Here is a 17,259-nt window from a genome sequence, read left to right on the forward strand (position 1 = left end):
GTGTTTTTCAGAGCTCACAACCATCTGCTCATAAACAGTGTGCTGCTTCAGAGGTAAATGTTTAATTACATTTAAGAGCACACACTGGTTTTTCATGGTTTCTCTATAAAAGACCTTAATGATGATGTCAGTTGTTTGCTTCCTGTGATCAGAACCCGCAACATTTAGATGGTTCATGCTGTTTTTTAGCTTCCAGAAACGTCCGCAAACCCTCCCCAAGACGCTGAATCACTCTGTTGTTGTTTGCGGTCGCTCAGCTGCTTATCGAGAACAATGTTAGAGGTTTGAATAGGCTGAAGTGCCTTTGAAAAAAAAAAGGCAGCTCACCGTTACATTTCTTTCAAATCTTGTAGAAAAAGAAGATGTCATATCACACACGAGTTCCCGTGACACACAGGTGACAAATATAGTTCATGAACAAGTCAGTGTTCTCCTCTCTAATTGGCTCGTAATAATCTCTAGGACTGATAAAAGGTGCTCAAAATTCAGAGAGCAACTATAGTCCTGCTTGGCACATAACATTTTGAAGAAGAACAAAAAACATCAGGTATGTATTGGGTTTTTTTTTAATACTGGGATTATAATTAATGTGCAATCCTGTCTGAAAACAAATAAATGGTCAATAAAAAATCATGCATATATAACAAAAATAAATTAAATTAGATTTTACAATTTAAAATGTGTGTTTTCTCATGTTTTTACAGGTTTCAGGCTGCACAATGAAGCTTCTCCTCCTCACAACATTTGTAGCAACCGTCTGCTATGTGAGTACAGCCTGTCTGTCTGTCTGTCTGTCTGTCTGTCTGTCTTACACGCAAAGCAGCACATTTAACACCTGGTCTCTTTACTCACTGCAGGTTAATGCAGGCAAGGTAAGAAACATTCACACTGATGAAATATTAGTACAATAATGCAAAAAAATCATTGTTAATAACACATGTTCCTTCTCCCTCTTCATACAGAGACAGAGGATGCTGGCGGCTATGAATGCAATGAATGGAGGAATGATGGGAGGTATGGGAGGTCTAGGAGGGATGGGAGGTATGGGAGGTATGGGAGGTCTAGGAGGGATGGGAGGGATGGGAGGTATGATGGCAAACGGAGGAGTAAACCCTGGGATGATGGCTGGAGGCCTGAACCCACCCATGGTTGCTGGTGGTGGGGCTGGTTTCATCGGGCAGCCGCAGTTTGCTCAGGTGAGTCTGTCAGGTTGTAAAACAGGAAGGAAAATGACACAACAGATTTCAACAGTGTGTTTTTTCCTCTTACCTGCAGTGCTATTTAGCAATCTAGATTGTTTTGGTGTGTTTTACTGCACAGAAGGAAGTGTGCATCTACTCATGGAACAGCTCAGTGGTGCTACGTGAGCTAGCAACGGATGCACACTTCCTTTTGCACGGTGATACACTTGGCGGGTGTAGTGTGATAGAAAGGAAATAGTTCCCACATGAAACTGCTCACAACAAGGTCTTGGATTATCTTGAGTAACCAGGTTATGATTTCTGAAAAGAGACATTGCTGTTGAGTTTTTCAAATGCTCCCTGGGCACCACAAGCCGAGTGCCATCTAGTTCTATTATATGACGAGAAGGCAGACATCTCTACGGCCGATATCTCCAACACTGGGCAACTCACACCAAAACTATCTACAGTTATATATAGCAGTGCAGGTAAGAGGACAAATATGTGTTTTTGATTTTGGTGTGACCTGTCCCTTTAAACTGTTTAGTAACACAGCCTATATTTCCATTAACTTTGTGTGGACGGATTAAAACTGGGTGTAAAAACAAGCCTGTAAACAATTACAAAAACATTAATAATCCAAAAAAAAAATTGGCAGTAGTGCATGGCATCACAAAAAATTTAGTTGTTTTCATTGAACTCTATTTGCACCACAAGATGGCGCTCTCCTGTTGTCTCACTTGTAGGTTTCTGATGTTTTTATCAGAAATTGTGACGGCTGCTTAGCCAGTTAATTCATAATATGATTTATTATCTTTCTTATTAACACTTTTACAGTAAACAACAATAACCCTGACATAAACAAACACATCTGTTTACTCTTTCTCGGCCTCACAAAGTTTGTTCCTGGAGTTTCTGCTTATGCTGCACCGGCCCCCATTCCCCAAGTGTACGCTGTCCCTGCAGTCGGTGGGGTAAGTGTGCACATACTAGTTGTGTTAACAGCACAATTCAACATTATTTGATAATTATTTGAGTACCACACTTAAGCACTGATTTATCTTTTTGTTGTCTACTGGCAGTTTCCTTATATGGGAGCTCCTCAGGTGGCACAAATGGCTCCTCAGCAGCCTCTGATGGTAACCACTCACCTCTGACTCACCCTCTCAGTCCACAGCACCCTTTTATCTCAGGTTACATTGTAGAAATTTAACAAATCACTTAATCACTAAATCTTGCTGTTTTTTTAGGGGATCACGGGTGGTGCAGTGCAACAGCAGCCTCCTCTTCAGCCTGATCCACTCAGAAGATTCAGGGTAACTAAAGTGTATTTACAGCTACTGTTTGTGGACACTGATGAAAGCTACACTGGCTAACTGATGTTCTTTGACTCTGCAGCGTCAGATTATGAAACAGGACAACCCCTTGAAGACCACTGTGGATACTCAGGTAAGATTATTTAATTTACAAGCAAAGGAACAGATTTCAGTGGGTAACCTCATCAATGCTGTCAAATATGAGCGGGTTTTTTCGTCTAGCTGTGAATCGTCTATGTCTCATTTTCCTCAGATTCCAGCTCCTACTGGCACAACAACCACAACCCCTCCCTGCGACGATCATCATGACGATTATTAAGATGATAATCTCAACGAATGAATCAATCAAACATGCAATGATTACTGTGATAATAAAACTTGAATGATGTGATTTTGTCTCGCTAATCACCGATGACTGTGGAAGCTGTGTGTGTGTTATGTGTTCTTTTAAAACCAACTTCAGACTGAATCATAGTGATGTACTGTTCATGTCAACTATCCAATAAAAATAAATTACACTTGAAATTAAAGTTTGTTTCATCGAGCCTTCTGTATGTATATATCAGACAGTTCTCACCAGGAAACTGTGGTTATGGCTGCAATTTAAAGTGGATCTCTGCTGCCACCTAAAGGATAATAAGTATAAAACATGCACAATAAAACAACATGAAATCACTTTTATAAGGAGATAAAATAAAAGACTTAATTCTATAAAGGACTTACAGCACACAGTTAATTAAGATGCGAGCTGTGTTGCTGTGACATGAAAAACCTGTCACATGTAGGCCTCTTCGATAGAGGATGTGTTTTGACATCTCACAGCAGGAGCAGCACAGGTGTAAATTATTGTCACACTCAGGAAGGAGCCCCCCGGAGTTGATGTTATCAGTAACACCTGTGCTTTTCCTGCTACAAGTCGTAGTACCTGCTGTGAGAAAAGGCCTGTTGGTCACACTTCAGGTTCAAAAAGAGAGGCATGTGTTAGCCCCGCTTTAATTCTCATTTTAACCTGAATAAGAAGAACCAAGAACAAAAAACCTTAAAGACATTAAAAGTTAATTGGTACAAATTATTTGAACTAATGAACAAGCTGTCAAACTTCTATGGACGGACTCACAAAACAATTTTTCCTGTTTTTTTGCAGTGTTTCCACAACATGACTCAGTCATCTATCAAAGGAATACTTAACCCCGTGAATCAGTTACTCACCCCATAGTACCTTGAATACAATAACAAAACTTTTTTTTTCCCCACATGCCTCCACGGTGAATGGAGAATCGAAAAACCGCAAAAATCCTTGATGAATTGGAGAAAAAGGGGTCCACATTTAACAGCAGAACTCTCACACAACTTGTGCAGTATAATCCAAGTCCTATTCATCCAGTTGTTTGCTCAGTACTTCCCAAACACATGCATTTTTACTATAAACTTACTATTTAAAAAACTTCTTTATAAAGTCTCATGCACAGACGAGGAGCGTTGAAAGCACAAGCGGAGTTCAAGCACACACGCTTGCCAAGCTCACTACTTGTATGCAGGCGTGTTTTAAATATTGAGAAATGAGACTTGGATGATACTGCAGGAGCTGTGCGAGAGTTTGTAAACAGGTGTTTTGATATAGTTTTGCTGGAATTAAAGAGGTAATTCACTGCTAGAAAGATGGTCTTTTCATAAAATTGGGCCATCGATGCAGTAGAAAGAATAAAATACTTTTGAAATTGGTGCTACAAAAGAAAAGGAAGGCGGCATTTGCTTTTGCTCAAGAGTTAGAGAACCTACAACCACCAGAATGCACTGCACCTCACCAGACCAACAAATGCTCCAGCTGGTGGCTGACGTAATGTGAGCTTGGCTGTTTTTTCCACAGGAAACAATATGGCGGCCGACTGGTAACAAACAATCTTGACTACAGTTGATTTGTAAGCTAAAGTATGTTTCTGAAAAGAAAAGGCAAGAAATGGGCAACACAGTAGAAAATCTTGGTTCATATTTCATCTGCACTTCTTAGTTTTACTGTTTGATGTCACTGTGCATTCCAGTACTACCATGCTAGTATGCAAGAAAAAGATTTAGTATGTCCCAAAACATATGTTAAATGCAGCCAAAAACACCACAATGTTCTGCAACATCCGGTCCAATTTTGCAGTCTGCAAGCCAGCATGATTTTCTGGCTATTCCAACCCACAATCCTCTGTGCAGTGGACGATACCTCACGTTGACTGCCCAGCAGAGATGATAGCTTGACAGCTGATTGGCCAAGAGGGTCAAAGTACAGGGTGTAATGTTAAGAGATAGTGGTATGTCCCGATTGTGTGCGTACTGTATGCAACAGTACAGACTTTTTAAGGGCAGCTGCAGTACCTATTAAAAGTAAAAAGAAAAAGTAAGTATCCACTTCCTGTTTACAAACTCTTATATTACAGCGAAACAGTGCACTAAATTACATTTCTAGCAACATTTTAGGTGAGAAATCGGCAACGCAGTAACAGAATTTGATCAGCATCGTTCACTGCCGAGGCATGTGAGATAAACAAAATTTACCTCATGAATTCAACATAACATGGAGTGACTAACTGCTGATCATTTTGTGGATAAGTACTCCTTTAATACCCATGATTTACCAACACCAGTCAGCGCACGATGAACAACTTGTGACAAATGTCTGTTTGTAAGCTCCCAGCTCCTGTTTGTCTTTTTTTTCTCATGACATGCCAAAAAAATCCTGTTACTCTAAACGTGTGTAATTACAACCTGAAGCAAAACACTTGAACATAAACTTTACTTAAGAGATCATATAAGAAGTGTGTTATCTACACAGGTCACCTGAAGCTGAAAGTCACTGGCCTGTTGAAGCAAAACTGTCAGTCTAAAGCTGGTGTGTAATGTTTGTAGAAAACATGTTTAATTCAGATACTTTAGAGGATTGTTAACAACTTAACGCAGAGCATGTCACGCTGTTTAAAGACATGACTTACTCTTAATGACATACTTACCTGTCTTGTGTTGCAAGTGTCTGAGTCTGATGCCATGAGAAATGTCTGTCATACTGACCACATATTGTCTGGAGGGGTTGGCGGTGGACTATGACAGCAAACACGGACAGAATTTAAAAGGGATATGGACACACAGGGAGGCAGGCAAACAGAAAGGGAAAGCTGAGCCAGAGAAAAGGTGAGAAGAGTTTCTAACGCTCGATGTTCCAGTGAAAGCTCTCTGTCTGACATGTGATCTAAATGGATTTTTAAAAAAACATTTCTTATGTTTTTACAGACTGTAAGACACGATGAAGCTGCAGACTGCCCTTCTGTTGGTCTGTCTATTCAAGACAAGCTTTGCTCTTCCAGTGAGTAGAATCTCTTGCTACAGAATATATTTCTCATATCATTTTAAATGGCAGAGATAAAGAGCTATTTTTTGTGTATTTCAGGTACAGATTGGAATCATCGCAAGCAACAGCAATGAGGTAAATATATCTGCTAAAACTTTTATGTTTGTTGCTTGCTAAGTCAAAATCTGTTGTCATATAGGAATAATATTACCAAATTTAATACAACCTTTTATGTGTTCAGCTCCTACGACTGAATGGACTAACTTTTGCAACACTTGGACAAACACAGGTAATGGAAGCACATTTTTATCTTTTACATTTTATTATCTGTATCCCTTTGTCTGATTAAAAAGCTTGACATGTGTGTACCAAAAAAAAAATTTCTCAACTGACCCAAATCCCTTCATCTCCAGGCGTCTTCACTAATACCCCAGTATGTGCTGCAGCAGCAGCAGCCCGAGGTGCTGCTCACCCCACAGGTGGTGAACTTGAACCCGCAAGTGACCGGCCCCTTCGGTCCCCAGGGGCCTCAGCTGTTTCTCCCCAACCAGGGCAACCAGCTAACGCCTGTGATCCTCCCCAACGGCCAGCAAGAGCAGCTTGGACCTCCACAGGATCCCAACAATCCTACTATCCCTCAGCAGGTCCAAAACCCTGTTCAGGTATTAAGCAGCATGGAGAATACTGGTACCATGTAATGTGATTACTTTGTATTAACACTGAAGCTGCTGCCGCTCACAGTCATATGATGAAATCAGTAACTGTTTTAAATTTTCTTTAGATGTTTCCAAATTTCCAGTATCCATCTTATAGATATCCTCAATTTCCCAGACAGCAGGTATGAAGGAAAACATATTGACCCATCTGCAAACCTTATTCTGTTTATGAAGATGCCAACATCTGATTTAAACTGATTTTATCACCCACAGGGCTTCCCTTACTTTTTGCCTCCATACGGCTACCCCCAGCAGAGGAACACTGCCGTGCTGCAGCCGAACAACGGTCAGCAAAAGCTGGAGAGAACCACACAGAGACCACAGCTCCCTCTGCAGGTGAGACATACAAAATGACATGTACAGAAAAGAAGGCTTCTCTGTGCTTATGCATAAAACAGCAAATGTTAACATTAAAACAATACACTGTCTAAGTAAAGATGCCTTTATAAAACACCAGTGTAGAAGTGCTCAGTGCATATTGGCTGCACATTGACTAAACAATTAGAAATAAAGGGGAAAAAAGAGCCCAAATTCTTTACTGTGTCTGTCAGCTATCCTTCGCTAATTTGAATTATGGTTAAAAACAGATGCAGCAGACTCTGATGACTAAAGACTAGACTTAATGATAATAACATAGCTGCAGGTGTTGAGTCAGGTGCGGTGGCTGTGATGCAAAGTCGACTGTCTGCCCTGCTGACCACACACTGTTGAAATCATGTCACCGCAGTCACATTTTAGTGTTACATAAGTGTTGCATGATACCCCTCTGCTGCTTAAATGTTTCATTAATTAGTACTACTGACTGATTTATTTGGTCATTTGTTTATTTGTGGTGATATAATTTATTTCTTGTTAGTTTCGTGAAGATGATGCTTGTAGTTCAGTGTGGGTGTGGTTTACTTACATATATTATTATGTATTTTTGCTGTTGTTTTATATTAATTTGTTTGTTGTTTATTTTATGTCACGTATTAATGTCTATTAATGTAATAGTTTTGAATTTGAATGGGTTTTTACCTCAAAATATAAAATTTAAATAAAACACTTAATATATGTAGGCTGTATTTGATATTCAGGGACCGGTTGCACAAAACACCTTAAGTTTTCTATGTAAGTGTGAGATGTAGGACTTAATTTCCTCTTAGTTGAGGGACTTATTTAAGGGTGTTGCACAGTTCAGTTCAGGACTAGGTGTTAGAATCCCTTTAAACACATACTTGAGACTATGAGTGGGAGTGATGGTGCTGTCTGGGTGTTTCTGAGTGGGAGCCAAAGGGTTAAGGTTAGATGGATACAAAAGGAAAGCGCATAGTTAGATGGAAAAGGAGCATAGGAGAGACATGGACAAGGACTCAACTCTCCTCCGCTGGACTGGGCTGTACAACAGAATCCTTCATAGAATCCCTTAAAATGATTCTTAGTTAAGGAAAAAGCTTAAGGGATTATACAGTGATAAAATTCTGCAGTTTCCACAGGAACTGTTTATTTGCTTGCAGTCATGCTTGTGATACCTAAGGTCTTTTGTGCAACTGTTTAAGGATTCTGTACATATAACACCAAGATAAGGAGAAAACCTTAAGTATCAACATTTTGAGGAAACCTTAAGGAGAAGACTTTTGGTGCAGTTTTCTTGTTTGTAATCTAATTTTCCTGCACATCTTCCCATTTCAGCAGGCCTCCCAGCCTAAGGTACAAACAGAAAGAGTGAGTACACAACATAACTTCTTAATTTTTATAATTTCACCACTAAACAAAAGAGAGTTTGCACCAGTTGTGTCTAATTGTTTTTGTAACTTCCTATCTCCATCAGACCTGGCCACTGGGGACACAGAAAGAGACGACCACAATTCCTCCTGATCCTCGTGGCGACACATCTGGCCCAGGAGTTGATGAGGTATCATTTTATACAGTGACACTCAACCCTTAAATCTTCCATGCATTCATGTCCAAGCACGCACACATACAAAATACATGTCACTGTCATTTATCTGTGCAGGATTTCAACTGTTTTGTTTTATGTTTCTCCAGGGTCGCTCCAACTTCCCCTTCCTGTTTGAGCCTTAGATTTCACCTGGGAAGTCGCAACGAGGGGATCACTCAAAAATGCATTCATGTGTGTTTGGCCAAGTCGCTCATTCCTCTGCAAAATGTGCTGGCCGTTCTTCCAAATGCAATTTTTATTTGTACTCATTTCTTTTTATATGACACTGAAACGGTTGCTCCTCACTCTCACAACAGGTCAAATAAATAAACAACATAAAATGATTTGTTGAAGACTTTTATTGTGTCACACAGAAATTATGTTTTTACTCAGAAAATGCACAATGACATGAGTGATTTCTCTGAATGTATCACAGGAAATGACACCACAATCTACTTTAAAATGGTCGATTAACCTTGTAGTTGTTGGTGTCCTCCTGTGGGAAGTGTGAGATAAGAACAATTGTCAGCAGCAGTAATTAAATAGATAATAAGGTAATAAAACATAATCAGTATCACACCATTTACACTCACCTTTTACAGTTGTCAGTAGTCGTCTTCAAAAATGTCTTCGCCTCGAACAAGTTCCCCAGGTTTCACCTTGAAAATAAAATTCAAAATTAACCACACAAGCCAGATCTCAAATTAAAGAAACAACAGGACATATTTTTCCCAAATAATGTGCATAATATCCCGGTTGAATATACCATAAAGTAATAGGTCTATGACTTGCACATTTCCTGGTGATTAAATGGCTGCACATACCAACAAAAAAGCCTTGAATAACAGTTGCATGGTAGTGGAAATAGGAAGCTAGAACTTTGCTTTTGGAGACAAATATTGTAGAAAATGGATTCAGACATTTACATGGTGCCATATGCTTACAAATCACATGTACTTACGGGCTTCATAACCCCAAACTCGATGGATACCTTGTTCTTCAAATGTAAAAAGAGAAATAATGATCAGCATTGAAGACACGTCTATTAAAAAAATCATATCATGTGCAGTAAACAGTAAGGCGATTACCGGCTCCATGGCTTTGTAGATGAGCTTCACATATTGCTGCGATTGAGATGGAGAGAGACAAAAATCTAAATGCTGCTGTCTTAAAATTAAGTCAAAGATCCAACCAACAAACTATAAATCCCAAACAAACCAGCCAAAGCCCAAAATAAAGTTTTTTTAAAAAATATATTTGACTGAAATCAAAGTATACCCCAGGTCCGCGTCTTTCTCCCCTCCTCTTTTCCTCCGGACGAGGTCCTTCTTCACCCTCCCGTGGCTGTACATGTTAGTCATTAGCATTCAATAATTATGATTTATTTTAACTGTGATTAAACTTAATAGTGAAATCGATTCTTCAGTCACTTACCCTCACCATCCGAAACATGGTCTCCCCCTGCAAGATTTTGAGAGTCAGCGCACTGGTAATATTTCACAGGATGGTGTAATTCACAAAATAAAAATGAAATCAAGTCACTAAATCACATTGTTTACCTCCTGCAGGGGCACAGCAGAGGTGCTCTATGGGTAAAAGTCACGCGATAAGATGAAAATGTTAATATTCAGTGAGGTCTGTCATGTCAGACATACAGTACACTGTGTATGCCTTCTTATCTCACCTGAAACGTCACGCCGTCAACCTGAAAAGGAATTAATAACAAAAGAAAATCTGAGTTTCTGACAACTGTCCTGGTGAATTTGAATGTGTATAAATCACATTTGGAGATGACAGCAGGCCTACCTTGAACACAGGAGAAAGCTCCTACAACAAGAAAGAAATAATAATTGTCATGTTTTGTCATGAAGCAAAATAATGCTGATGTTTCAGTTCAGTAGTAAAGATTTTAAACCAGCCTTCAAATGCAGGCATCAAATTTTGCAGCAACAGACGTAAAAGTAAAGGAAATAGAAGGAGTTTTAGCAAACCCCAACTCCACAAACCCCAACATTTTTTTTCATCAGAGTACAGATATATTGTCATTGTGAACTTACCATTGGTCTCCTGTTGGGCCTCCTGTCCCCTGAAGGTCCTCTGAGTCTCCCAGGAGGAGGGACTCCACGCTCACCAGGCTTGAAATCAGGACCCTGTGTGAAGCACAGATAAAGTGCTGTGTAAAGTAAATGTCTAATAAACGGTCAGGTGTCGGTGCAGTATAGTATGTTGCAGTGTGGCTTGATAACCACTATTGTACACCGATCAGCCAAAACATTAAAACCACTGGTGGGTGAAGTGAAAAACATTGATCATCTTGTTACAATGCAATGTTCTGTTGGGAAACTTTGGGTTCTGACTTTCGTGTGGATGCCACCTGACACGCTCCACCCACTTAAACACCAGTGCAGACCAGGTACCCCCCAGTAGCAGTGGACCCCCAGCACGACAGTGTGTTATGCCACACCACAAAAACTGCTCAGGAGTGGCCCAAGGAACGTGACAAAGAGCTCAAGGCATCAACCTGGCCTCTGAATTCCCCAAATCCCAATCTGATCAAACATCTGTGGGACATGCTGGTACCCCACCTCACAACCCATGGGACCCAAAACTTCTGAAGCTAACGCCCTGGTGCCAGACACTATAGGACACCCTCCAGAGGTCCTGTGTTCATGTCTTAACAGATCAGAGCCAAGTCCGGTCCAAGGAGGACCCACTGTGGATCGGGGGTACCTCTGGGGTACCTGCACGTCCCTCCAATATTTGATCAGGTTGGGATGTGGGGTATTTGGAGGCCAGGTCAATGCCTTGAGCTTTTTGTCCTGTTCCTCGGGTCATTTCTAAGCAGTTTTTATGATGTGACATGGTGCATTGTCCTGCTGGGGGGCCACTGCCATCGACAAGTGCCATTGCCATAAGAAGATTTACTTGGTCTGCAACAGTGTTTGGATGGGTGGAGCACATCAGGTAGCATTTACATGAATGCCAGGACCCAAGGTTTCCTAGCAGAACATTGCACTGTAACAAGATGATCAATGTTATTCACTTCACCCACCAGTGGTTTCAGTGTTTTGGCTGACTGGTGTATATTGTTAATGTTAATGAAATAGCTTGACATTTTGGTTTCTCTTTAGCTTATTGTAACTGAGTCAAAGGTAAAATTCATATAATTCAAGGGGTTTCATGGGGTTTATTCTATATCCTTATCACAATGTAGTGCCTGCATTTTAGTTCCCACTATATTAAAGCTGTAAAGCATGAAAGCAAAATGTATTTATCTACAAGTACTTTTCTAAACAGAAACTACAAGACTGGAAGCAGAGAAAACAGGAAGTCTGGTGCTCTCTAAAGTTAAAAGATATACATTTCCAGCCTCCTAGAAATTTTGTTCACGTAAAACTATTCGGAAACTGCAAATAAGTTCTGAGAGAAATGTAATGCTGAGCAAATAATGTTGCTAATTAACGTACCTTGCAAGTCGCAAAAATGTTGACACTTAATATATTAACATTTAAGTGAAATCCTGATCTTTCTCTTTGTCAAGTCAAGGTCCTGCTCTTTGTGCGCTCGCAATTCTCCCCAACCACCTCCAACTGAAGACTGAGCAGTACAGCATTTCGTCACCAGTTAGAAACATTGTCTCTGAGCCTAATCCAAGCTGCTGCAGCGACATAATTTAAAAAGCAGTTTAGCAACATAGAAACTTACCTCCTAAGAGACGGGTTTCACATATCAACACCTGTAAAGTTAACTGGCAACCTTACTTAGGCAACAAGACTGGGAAGTCCCTATGCCTGGCTGTTGCAGCACATAATCTCCCATGAAACTGTAGAGTTCATACTATTGTTTGTGGAATAAAGAAACTAAACTCTCAGACACACAACAAATAAAAGTACAACTAGTTCAACTTGTCCTTTAATGAGACTCAATAACAAATGAGAGCTTCATGTAAATACTCTTTGAGAAGGACGCCCATCAGTCCCTTCCACAGGTCTGCGGGGATTTCCTGGTCTTCTAGCTTGCTGGTTTGGGAACCAAGGGGGCATCTCAAGAAGCTACCCCAAACACAAGAAGATACCACTGATTATCTCCCACCACCAAGTCACCACAACTACTTAACAACTATACGACTTGAAACAACACGTACCCATGGGTGGCCAGCGTCCCAGTCAGACCCGTGTTCTTGGGCTTCTGTCACCGGCTTCTTGCTGTCACCCAGCTACACAAACAGGTAATTCAATGAGAAAAACTTCACAGATGGTAAAAACACCTCTATACCTGTGTGTCTATGCATGTCTATTCCGTATTACCTTGGGTTCTGCATCCAGCTGAGCGGCGACAGCTGACAAAAGTAAAGCTGCAATACACAAGTGCTGCATTGTGTCTGAAGAACCTGCAAGAAAATATTAGATGTTAGTGCCTTAAAACAAACCAGACATTTCCCAGCAAGTTTTCTGTATAGTACACTCACCTGTGCTGTTTAGGTATATGTTTGGCCCTTTGTGCATTGATACTTATAGCAGTCATCAGACATTGAGAAACACCACATATTTCTCCAAACTTAGTCACGCCTAATTATGTGCAAACTGCCATTACCCCACACATTGTTTGTTAATAATTTCTTAATTGACTATGATCCCTTTTTGTAGCAACAGCGCATGACGATAGCACGTGATGACCGGCAGCGATGATTAATTATATTTAAATAGAACTGGAAATGGAAAACCTCTTTAGATTGCTTTAAATGCATCTTCTGTACATACTTCTATGTGTAGAGGCGAGAATAGCAGCAACTAATTTCCAAAAACAAAAGGAGCCAAGAATGCATGCTTCACTGGGTGTTGCCTGTTACCTGCCAAAGCCACTAAGTCAGCTGATTTGTAATTTTAAGACAAGGTGTTGGGTGTTCCCATGAGTGATATCTGTTTCCAGACTTACCAATGTAGAAGGGTGGAGAATAAAGAACCCACATAGCAGTGGTAATAAAAATGCTCTCTGACTAAAACTGATACTTAGAGCTCAATGTCAGGCAAATCCAATGGACTGTGGCATATTCTTTACGATGTGAGCTATTTAATGAACCATACAACCCATGTGTGGTTTCCCTCTCTGATCGTTAGCCACACCTCGGCATGTGAAGTGGAAGATTTCCTAACATCTGTAATTTCCCAGCAATGCTGTCTGCTAATGAGATGGCGTCCACTCCTATAACTGTATATAAGAAAAGCATAACATTCAGAGCAGCACTACAACAACCTCCTAAACCATCGGCAAGACTGTCTGCTGAAGCTGTGAAGACCTGAAGGTGATTATACGAATCTTCTGCTCCTGTCTCTCCTGTGTGAGGTTGGTGGTGATTTTGCTGATACCAATAAGGACTTTATTATTTCTTTTGAACAGGTGTAACCATGCTGAGGGTAGCACTTGTGCTTGGATGCCTCCTGAGCCTTGCTCTGGCTCTTCCTGTAAGTGTAACATACTCGATACCAGTGTTCTGACATCACTTTAACTGTGATAGCGTAACGCTGGTGATATACAACTTGTGGATTTTCCACAGATGGAGCGCAAACGACTTGCCCGATCTTACTCTGGTGATAGCTCTGACTCGAATTCCAATGAGGTAAGTGCTTTCTCTATCCTCTACAATTCAACATTCAACACATCTGAATGTCAGTAACTGTAAAAATCATTTTTAAAAAATCCTCTTATGTGTATTTGACAATGAATGTTTCCGATTTCCTTGAAGGTTTACAGGCCATGGTATCCCACCTACCACCAACAGCCTAGTGCTCAAGACTGGCTCAACATCTTGAAACTGTGGGCTAGATTCTTCAATCAACGAATTACTACTCCCACTAAAGCACCTACTACTGCTAAACCTACTACTGCCAAACCTACTACTGCTAAACCTACCACTGCTAAACCTACTACTGCCAAACCAACTACTGCTAAACCTACTACTGCTAAACCTACTACTGCCAAACCAACTACTGCTAAACCTACTACTGCTAAACCTACTACTGCCAAACCTACTACTGCCAAGCCAACTACAGCTAAACCTACCACTACACCTGCTCCACCTACTACTACTACTAAGTAACATCTGGAATTTACCCAGAGATCAATGAGTGAATGAAAACCAGCACTGAACATCTGGCTCAACATCTTGAAACTGTGGGCTAGATTCTTCAATCAACGAATTACTACTCCCACTAAAGCACCTACTACTGCTAAACCTACTACTGCCAAACCTACTACTGCTAAACCTACCACTGCTAAACCTACTACTGCCAAACCAACTACTGCTAAACCTACTACTGCTAAACCTACTACTGCCAAACCAACTACTGCTAAACCTACTACTGCTAAACCTACTACTGCCAAACCTACTACTGCTAAACCTACTACTGCCAAACCTACTACTGCCAAGCCAACTACAGCTAAACCTACCACTACACCTGCTCCACCTACTACTACTACTAAGTAACATCTGGAATTTACCCAGAGATCAATGAGTGAATGAAAACCAGCACTGAACATCGATCTGTTTTATATCCACTTTGTTTCGTGTCAGTTTGTCATGGCAACCATTTTTCACACATCACTGTAGTTCAGTCAAACCTGTGGATAAAAAACACTTCAGTCTCTGTAGTATCTGCCAAATAAACTCTGTGAATGTAAAACATGCACCAGATGTTTGTTTTTCTTAATGTTCATATGTTTGAGAAACTTTAATGAGGCTGTGCAGAAAGGTGTGTATCACATAAGTTATTAGATATCTATGTTATATTAATGGAGCTTAAAACAGAGCTCTTGCATCACATCAAGTCTCAACACGGTCACAGTTTCCCAACAGCTGTGAGTGTCTGACTCTTGTGGCGGCTGTGGTCAGAAGGAGCCACCACATTAACACGTTTCATCAGATAGCACGCCATTAATAGAAATACAAAATCACAGCCCACCTTGACAGCTGATTGGATGGCTGAGGGGTAAAAATGTCTTTAAAAAGTGGACCTGGACTGAAAGAGGACCACTGCAAAATTAGACACCCCTCTGTGACTGCTATTAAAACCCTTAATGTTTGACTCAAGGTAAGATCATTTCCTTGCTCTTGTTGTTTTTTTGTGTGTGTTAAATTAGTAGCTAAACTCGAGTCCTTTTTGCAATTTTCTCTACAAAGGATCACACCTGTCTCAGCTATGAAACTGCTGGTTCTGATTTTGTGCTTCACAGTATTGTGTTCCTCCACCCCTGTAAGTATCGTAAACCAACAGTGACAACAATCTTCAAATCTGTCTCTGAGTCACATGCTCTTTTAATTGCCGTGTGGGTGTTAGTGGTTTTGTTTTAAATACTTAATGTGGTTAATTGAGGCCTATCAATTTTTGATGTGCGGTTATTTGTATTTTAAGGTGTCTGAGGAGAGGATACGAGTTAAACGCTCAGATGACAGCGATGAGGTCAGTATATCTGAACGCATGCTCTGACCCACTGCCAAAATAATCACATACCCTCCAGAATGCATCTCTGTATGAATTCATTTCTTCACTGTATTTTTCCCCCAGATGAATCAGAACTACATGCAGCCTCAGTATCAGTACCAGCAAATTCAGATCCCCATTCCAGTGCCATATCCACGGCCTTTTACGTTCCCTATACCTGTCATTCCACCTATCCCTCCTGTCATCCCACCTGTTATCCCACCTGTCGTCCCACCTGTCGTCCCACCTGTCATCCCACCAATCCCACCTATCATCCCTCCAATCGGAAAATGACACAGACAACCTGCTGACTGGGGAAACCTGACTTTAGTGTGCATTATGAACATTGTCTTAAAATGTAATAAATGATTATTAAAGCAAAGTGTGAATAAATGAATGACTTCTATGTGTTTTGTTTTTAACTTCAGAAGATTTTTTTCATCCATTAAGAGAGCAACTGTGAAGAAAGTCCCAGCTGTTTGAGAATAAAATGTTCAAGTCAGCATATATGATGAGTTTATAGTTGCTGATAAAATAAGAGTGTTGAACTGTTTTGATATGTCATTGTCAGGAACTCTCCAGTTTTCACAAAGTGCACTGAAAACCTTGTAAGGGCCCCCAGTGTCAGTAACCAAAAGGGCCACATTACGCATTGGAGGGATATATTCGTCATTTTATTGTTGAGAAGGTCGATGAAAAGCTTAAATTACAAGCCAAAATTTACAGGTCACAGTGTACGCTTGTGAACCACATTTCGTTGCCGTCGCCATCAAAGACAACAAGTTAAAGTGCCACTGAAGGTTTTTGGCTCAGAACATGAGAAAAGGATAACAGCCTTTTTACCATCTTTACCAACAGTGTCTCTCCCTTAGTTTGGTGCTACAGTATTTACATTGAATCATTCAGCATAACATTTGCCAACCTTTGTTATCTCGATTACAGATAAGTTAATGAAGCTAAGCTCCAGAAGTTAACGTTAGCTTAACTAGAGCCCTATGGACAACAGATAACAATGATGTACGATCACCAAAGTACAAAACTGGAATAAAATAGGCTAATGAACTCCCAGCAAACAAGGTGACATGTTGAACAACGCAGGTAGGAGCTAACTTTAGCTAACGTTAGCTAGAGATGTTAAAGATAACTTTATATTTCTTTCCAGCAAAGTGACAATATGTTGCCTCAAACACAATGTTGACTTCCCTTAGAACAGATGTAGACATCATTGTTAATCTTATTCACATTGAGTTGATGTTGTGGTCTAAGTTACCACATAACTTTATCCAAAGGAGACACTTTTCTCAGTTGAGATGTGGTTT

General features: G+C 40.4%; 4 protein-coding genes across 5 annotated transcripts; 3 read left to right on the forward strand and 1 right to left on the reverse strand.

The window, feature by feature from the left end:
- The first annotated feature begins 591 nt into the window (after positions 1 to 591).
- On the forward strand, positions 592 to 3,009 carry scpp9 (secretory calcium-binding phosphoprotein 9). The gene is made up of 6 exons (XM_033625405.2): positions 592 to 1,196; positions 2,081 to 2,155; positions 2,264 to 2,320; positions 2,432 to 2,497; positions 2,580 to 2,630; positions 2,751 to 3,009. Exons 1-6 carry the CDS (start codon positions 972 to 974, stop codon positions 2,814 to 2,816), a joined length of 540 nt encoding a protein of 179 aa, XP_033481296.2. The 5' UTR covers positions 592 to 971; the 3' UTR covers positions 2,817 to 3,009.
- A 2,515-nt stretch (positions 3,010 to 5,524) lies between these two features.
- Positions 5,525 to 8,806, forward strand: odam (odontogenic, ameloblast associated). The gene is made up of 10 exons (XM_033625126.2): positions 5,525 to 5,668; positions 5,768 to 5,840; positions 5,925 to 5,960; positions 6,067 to 6,114; positions 6,239 to 6,487; positions 6,607 to 6,663; positions 6,755 to 6,877; positions 8,213 to 8,245; positions 8,352 to 8,435; positions 8,570 to 8,806. Exons 2-10 carry the CDS (start codon positions 5,781 to 5,783, stop codon positions 8,603 to 8,605), a joined length of 726 nt encoding a protein of 241 aa, XP_033481017.1. The 5' UTR covers positions 5,525 to 5,668; positions 5,768 to 5,780; the 3' UTR covers positions 8,606 to 8,806.
- Positions 8,807 to 8,823: 17 nt separating this feature from the next.
- Positions 8,824 to 12,849, reverse strand: LOC117255892 (uncharacterized). Of its 2 annotated transcripts, XM_033625125.2 has the most exons (13): positions 12,770 to 12,849; positions 12,607 to 12,678; positions 12,416 to 12,514; positions 10,520 to 10,612; positions 10,269 to 10,289; positions 10,147 to 10,167; positions 10,022 to 10,048; positions 9,897 to 9,923; positions 9,741 to 9,806; positions 9,551 to 9,586; positions 9,424 to 9,459; positions 9,056 to 9,121; positions 8,824 to 8,958 (listed from the first exon to the last, which is right to left on the reverse strand). In XM_033625125.2, the coding sequence occupies exons 1-12, from the start codon at positions 12,836 to 12,838 to the stop codon at positions 9,068 to 9,070; spliced, it is 621 nt and encodes a 206-aa protein (XP_033481016.2). In that variant the 5' UTR covers positions 12,839 to 12,849; the 3' UTR covers positions 8,824 to 8,958; positions 9,056 to 9,067. The 2 variants fall into 2 exon arrangements, with proteins under 2 accessions (XP_033481016.2, XP_078022872.1); XM_078166746.1 differs by lacking the exon at positions 12,416 to 12,514.
- Positions 12,850 to 13,692: 843 nt separating this feature from the next.
- Positions 13,693 to 15,144, forward strand: LOC117251297 (uncharacterized). Its single transcript, XM_033617467.2, has 4 exons — positions 13,693 to 13,764; positions 13,860 to 13,924; positions 14,017 to 14,079; positions 14,206 to 15,144. The coding sequence occupies exons 2-4, from the start codon at positions 13,868 to 13,870 to the stop codon at positions 14,557 to 14,559; spliced, it is 474 nt and encodes a 157-aa protein (XP_033473358.2). The 5' UTR covers positions 13,693 to 13,764; positions 13,860 to 13,867; the 3' UTR covers positions 14,560 to 15,144.
- Positions 15,145 to 17,259: the final 2,115 nt, after the last annotated feature.

Source organism: Epinephelus lanceolatus, chromosome 3, assembly GCF_041903045.1.
Source record: "Epinephelus lanceolatus isolate andai-2023 chromosome 3, ASM4190304v1, whole genome shotgun sequence".
Lineage (NCBI taxonomy): Eukaryota > Metazoa > Chordata > Actinopteri > Perciformes > Serranidae > Epinephelus > Epinephelus lanceolatus.

Excerpts from the sequence above, each read along its gene's own strand:
- LOC117251297 (XM_033617467.2), top strand. The coding sequence starts at position 13,868 with ATGCTGAGGGTAGCACTTGTGCTTGGATGCCTCCTGAGCCTTGCTCTG. Across the intron at positions 13,925-14,016 it reads GCCTTGCTCTGGCTCTTCCT|ATGGAGCGCAAACGACTTGC; the intron begins GTAAGTGTAACA and ends GATTTTCCACAG. Across the intron at positions 14,080-14,205 it reads CTGACTCGAATTCCAATGAG|GTTTACAGGCCATGGTATCC; the intron begins GTAAGTGCTTTC and ends ATTTCCTTGAAG.
- LOC117255892 (XM_033625125.2), bottom strand. The coding sequence starts at position 12,838 with ATGCAGCACTTGTGTATTGCAGCTTTACTTTTGTCAGCTGTCGCCGCT. Across the intron at positions 9,924-10,021 it reads CTGCTGTGCCCCTGCAGGAG|GGGGAGACCATGTTTCGGAT; the intron begins GTAAACAATGTG and ends AAAATCTTGCAG. Across the intron at positions 9,807-9,896 it reads CCATGTTTCGGATGGTGAGG|CCACGGGAGGGTGAAGAAGG; the intron begins GTAAGTGACTGA and ends TAACATGTACAG.
- scpp9 (XM_033625405.2), top strand. The coding sequence starts at position 972 with ATGCTGGCGGCTATGAATGCAATGAATGGAGGAATGATGGGAGGTATG. Across the intron at positions 2,156-2,263 it reads CTGTCCCTGCAGTCGGTGGG|TTTCCTTATATGGGAGCTCC; the intron begins GTAAGTGTGCAC and ends GTCTACTGGCAG. Across the intron at positions 2,631-2,750 it reads AGACCACTGTGGATACTCAG|ATTCCAGCTCCTACTGGCAC; the intron begins GTAAGATTATTT and ends CATTTTCCTCAG.
- odam (XM_033625126.2), top strand. The coding sequence starts at position 5,781 with ATGAAGCTGCAGACTGCCCTTCTGTTGGTCTGTCTATTCAAGACAAGC. Across the intron at positions 6,878-8,212 it reads GACCACAGCTCCCTCTGCAG|CAGGCCTCCCAGCCTAAGGT; the intron begins GTGAGACATACA and ends TTCCCATTTCAG. Across the intron at positions 8,246-8,351 it reads CTAAGGTACAAACAGAAAGA|ACCTGGCCACTGGGGACACA; the intron begins GTGAGTACACAA and ends TATCTCCATCAG.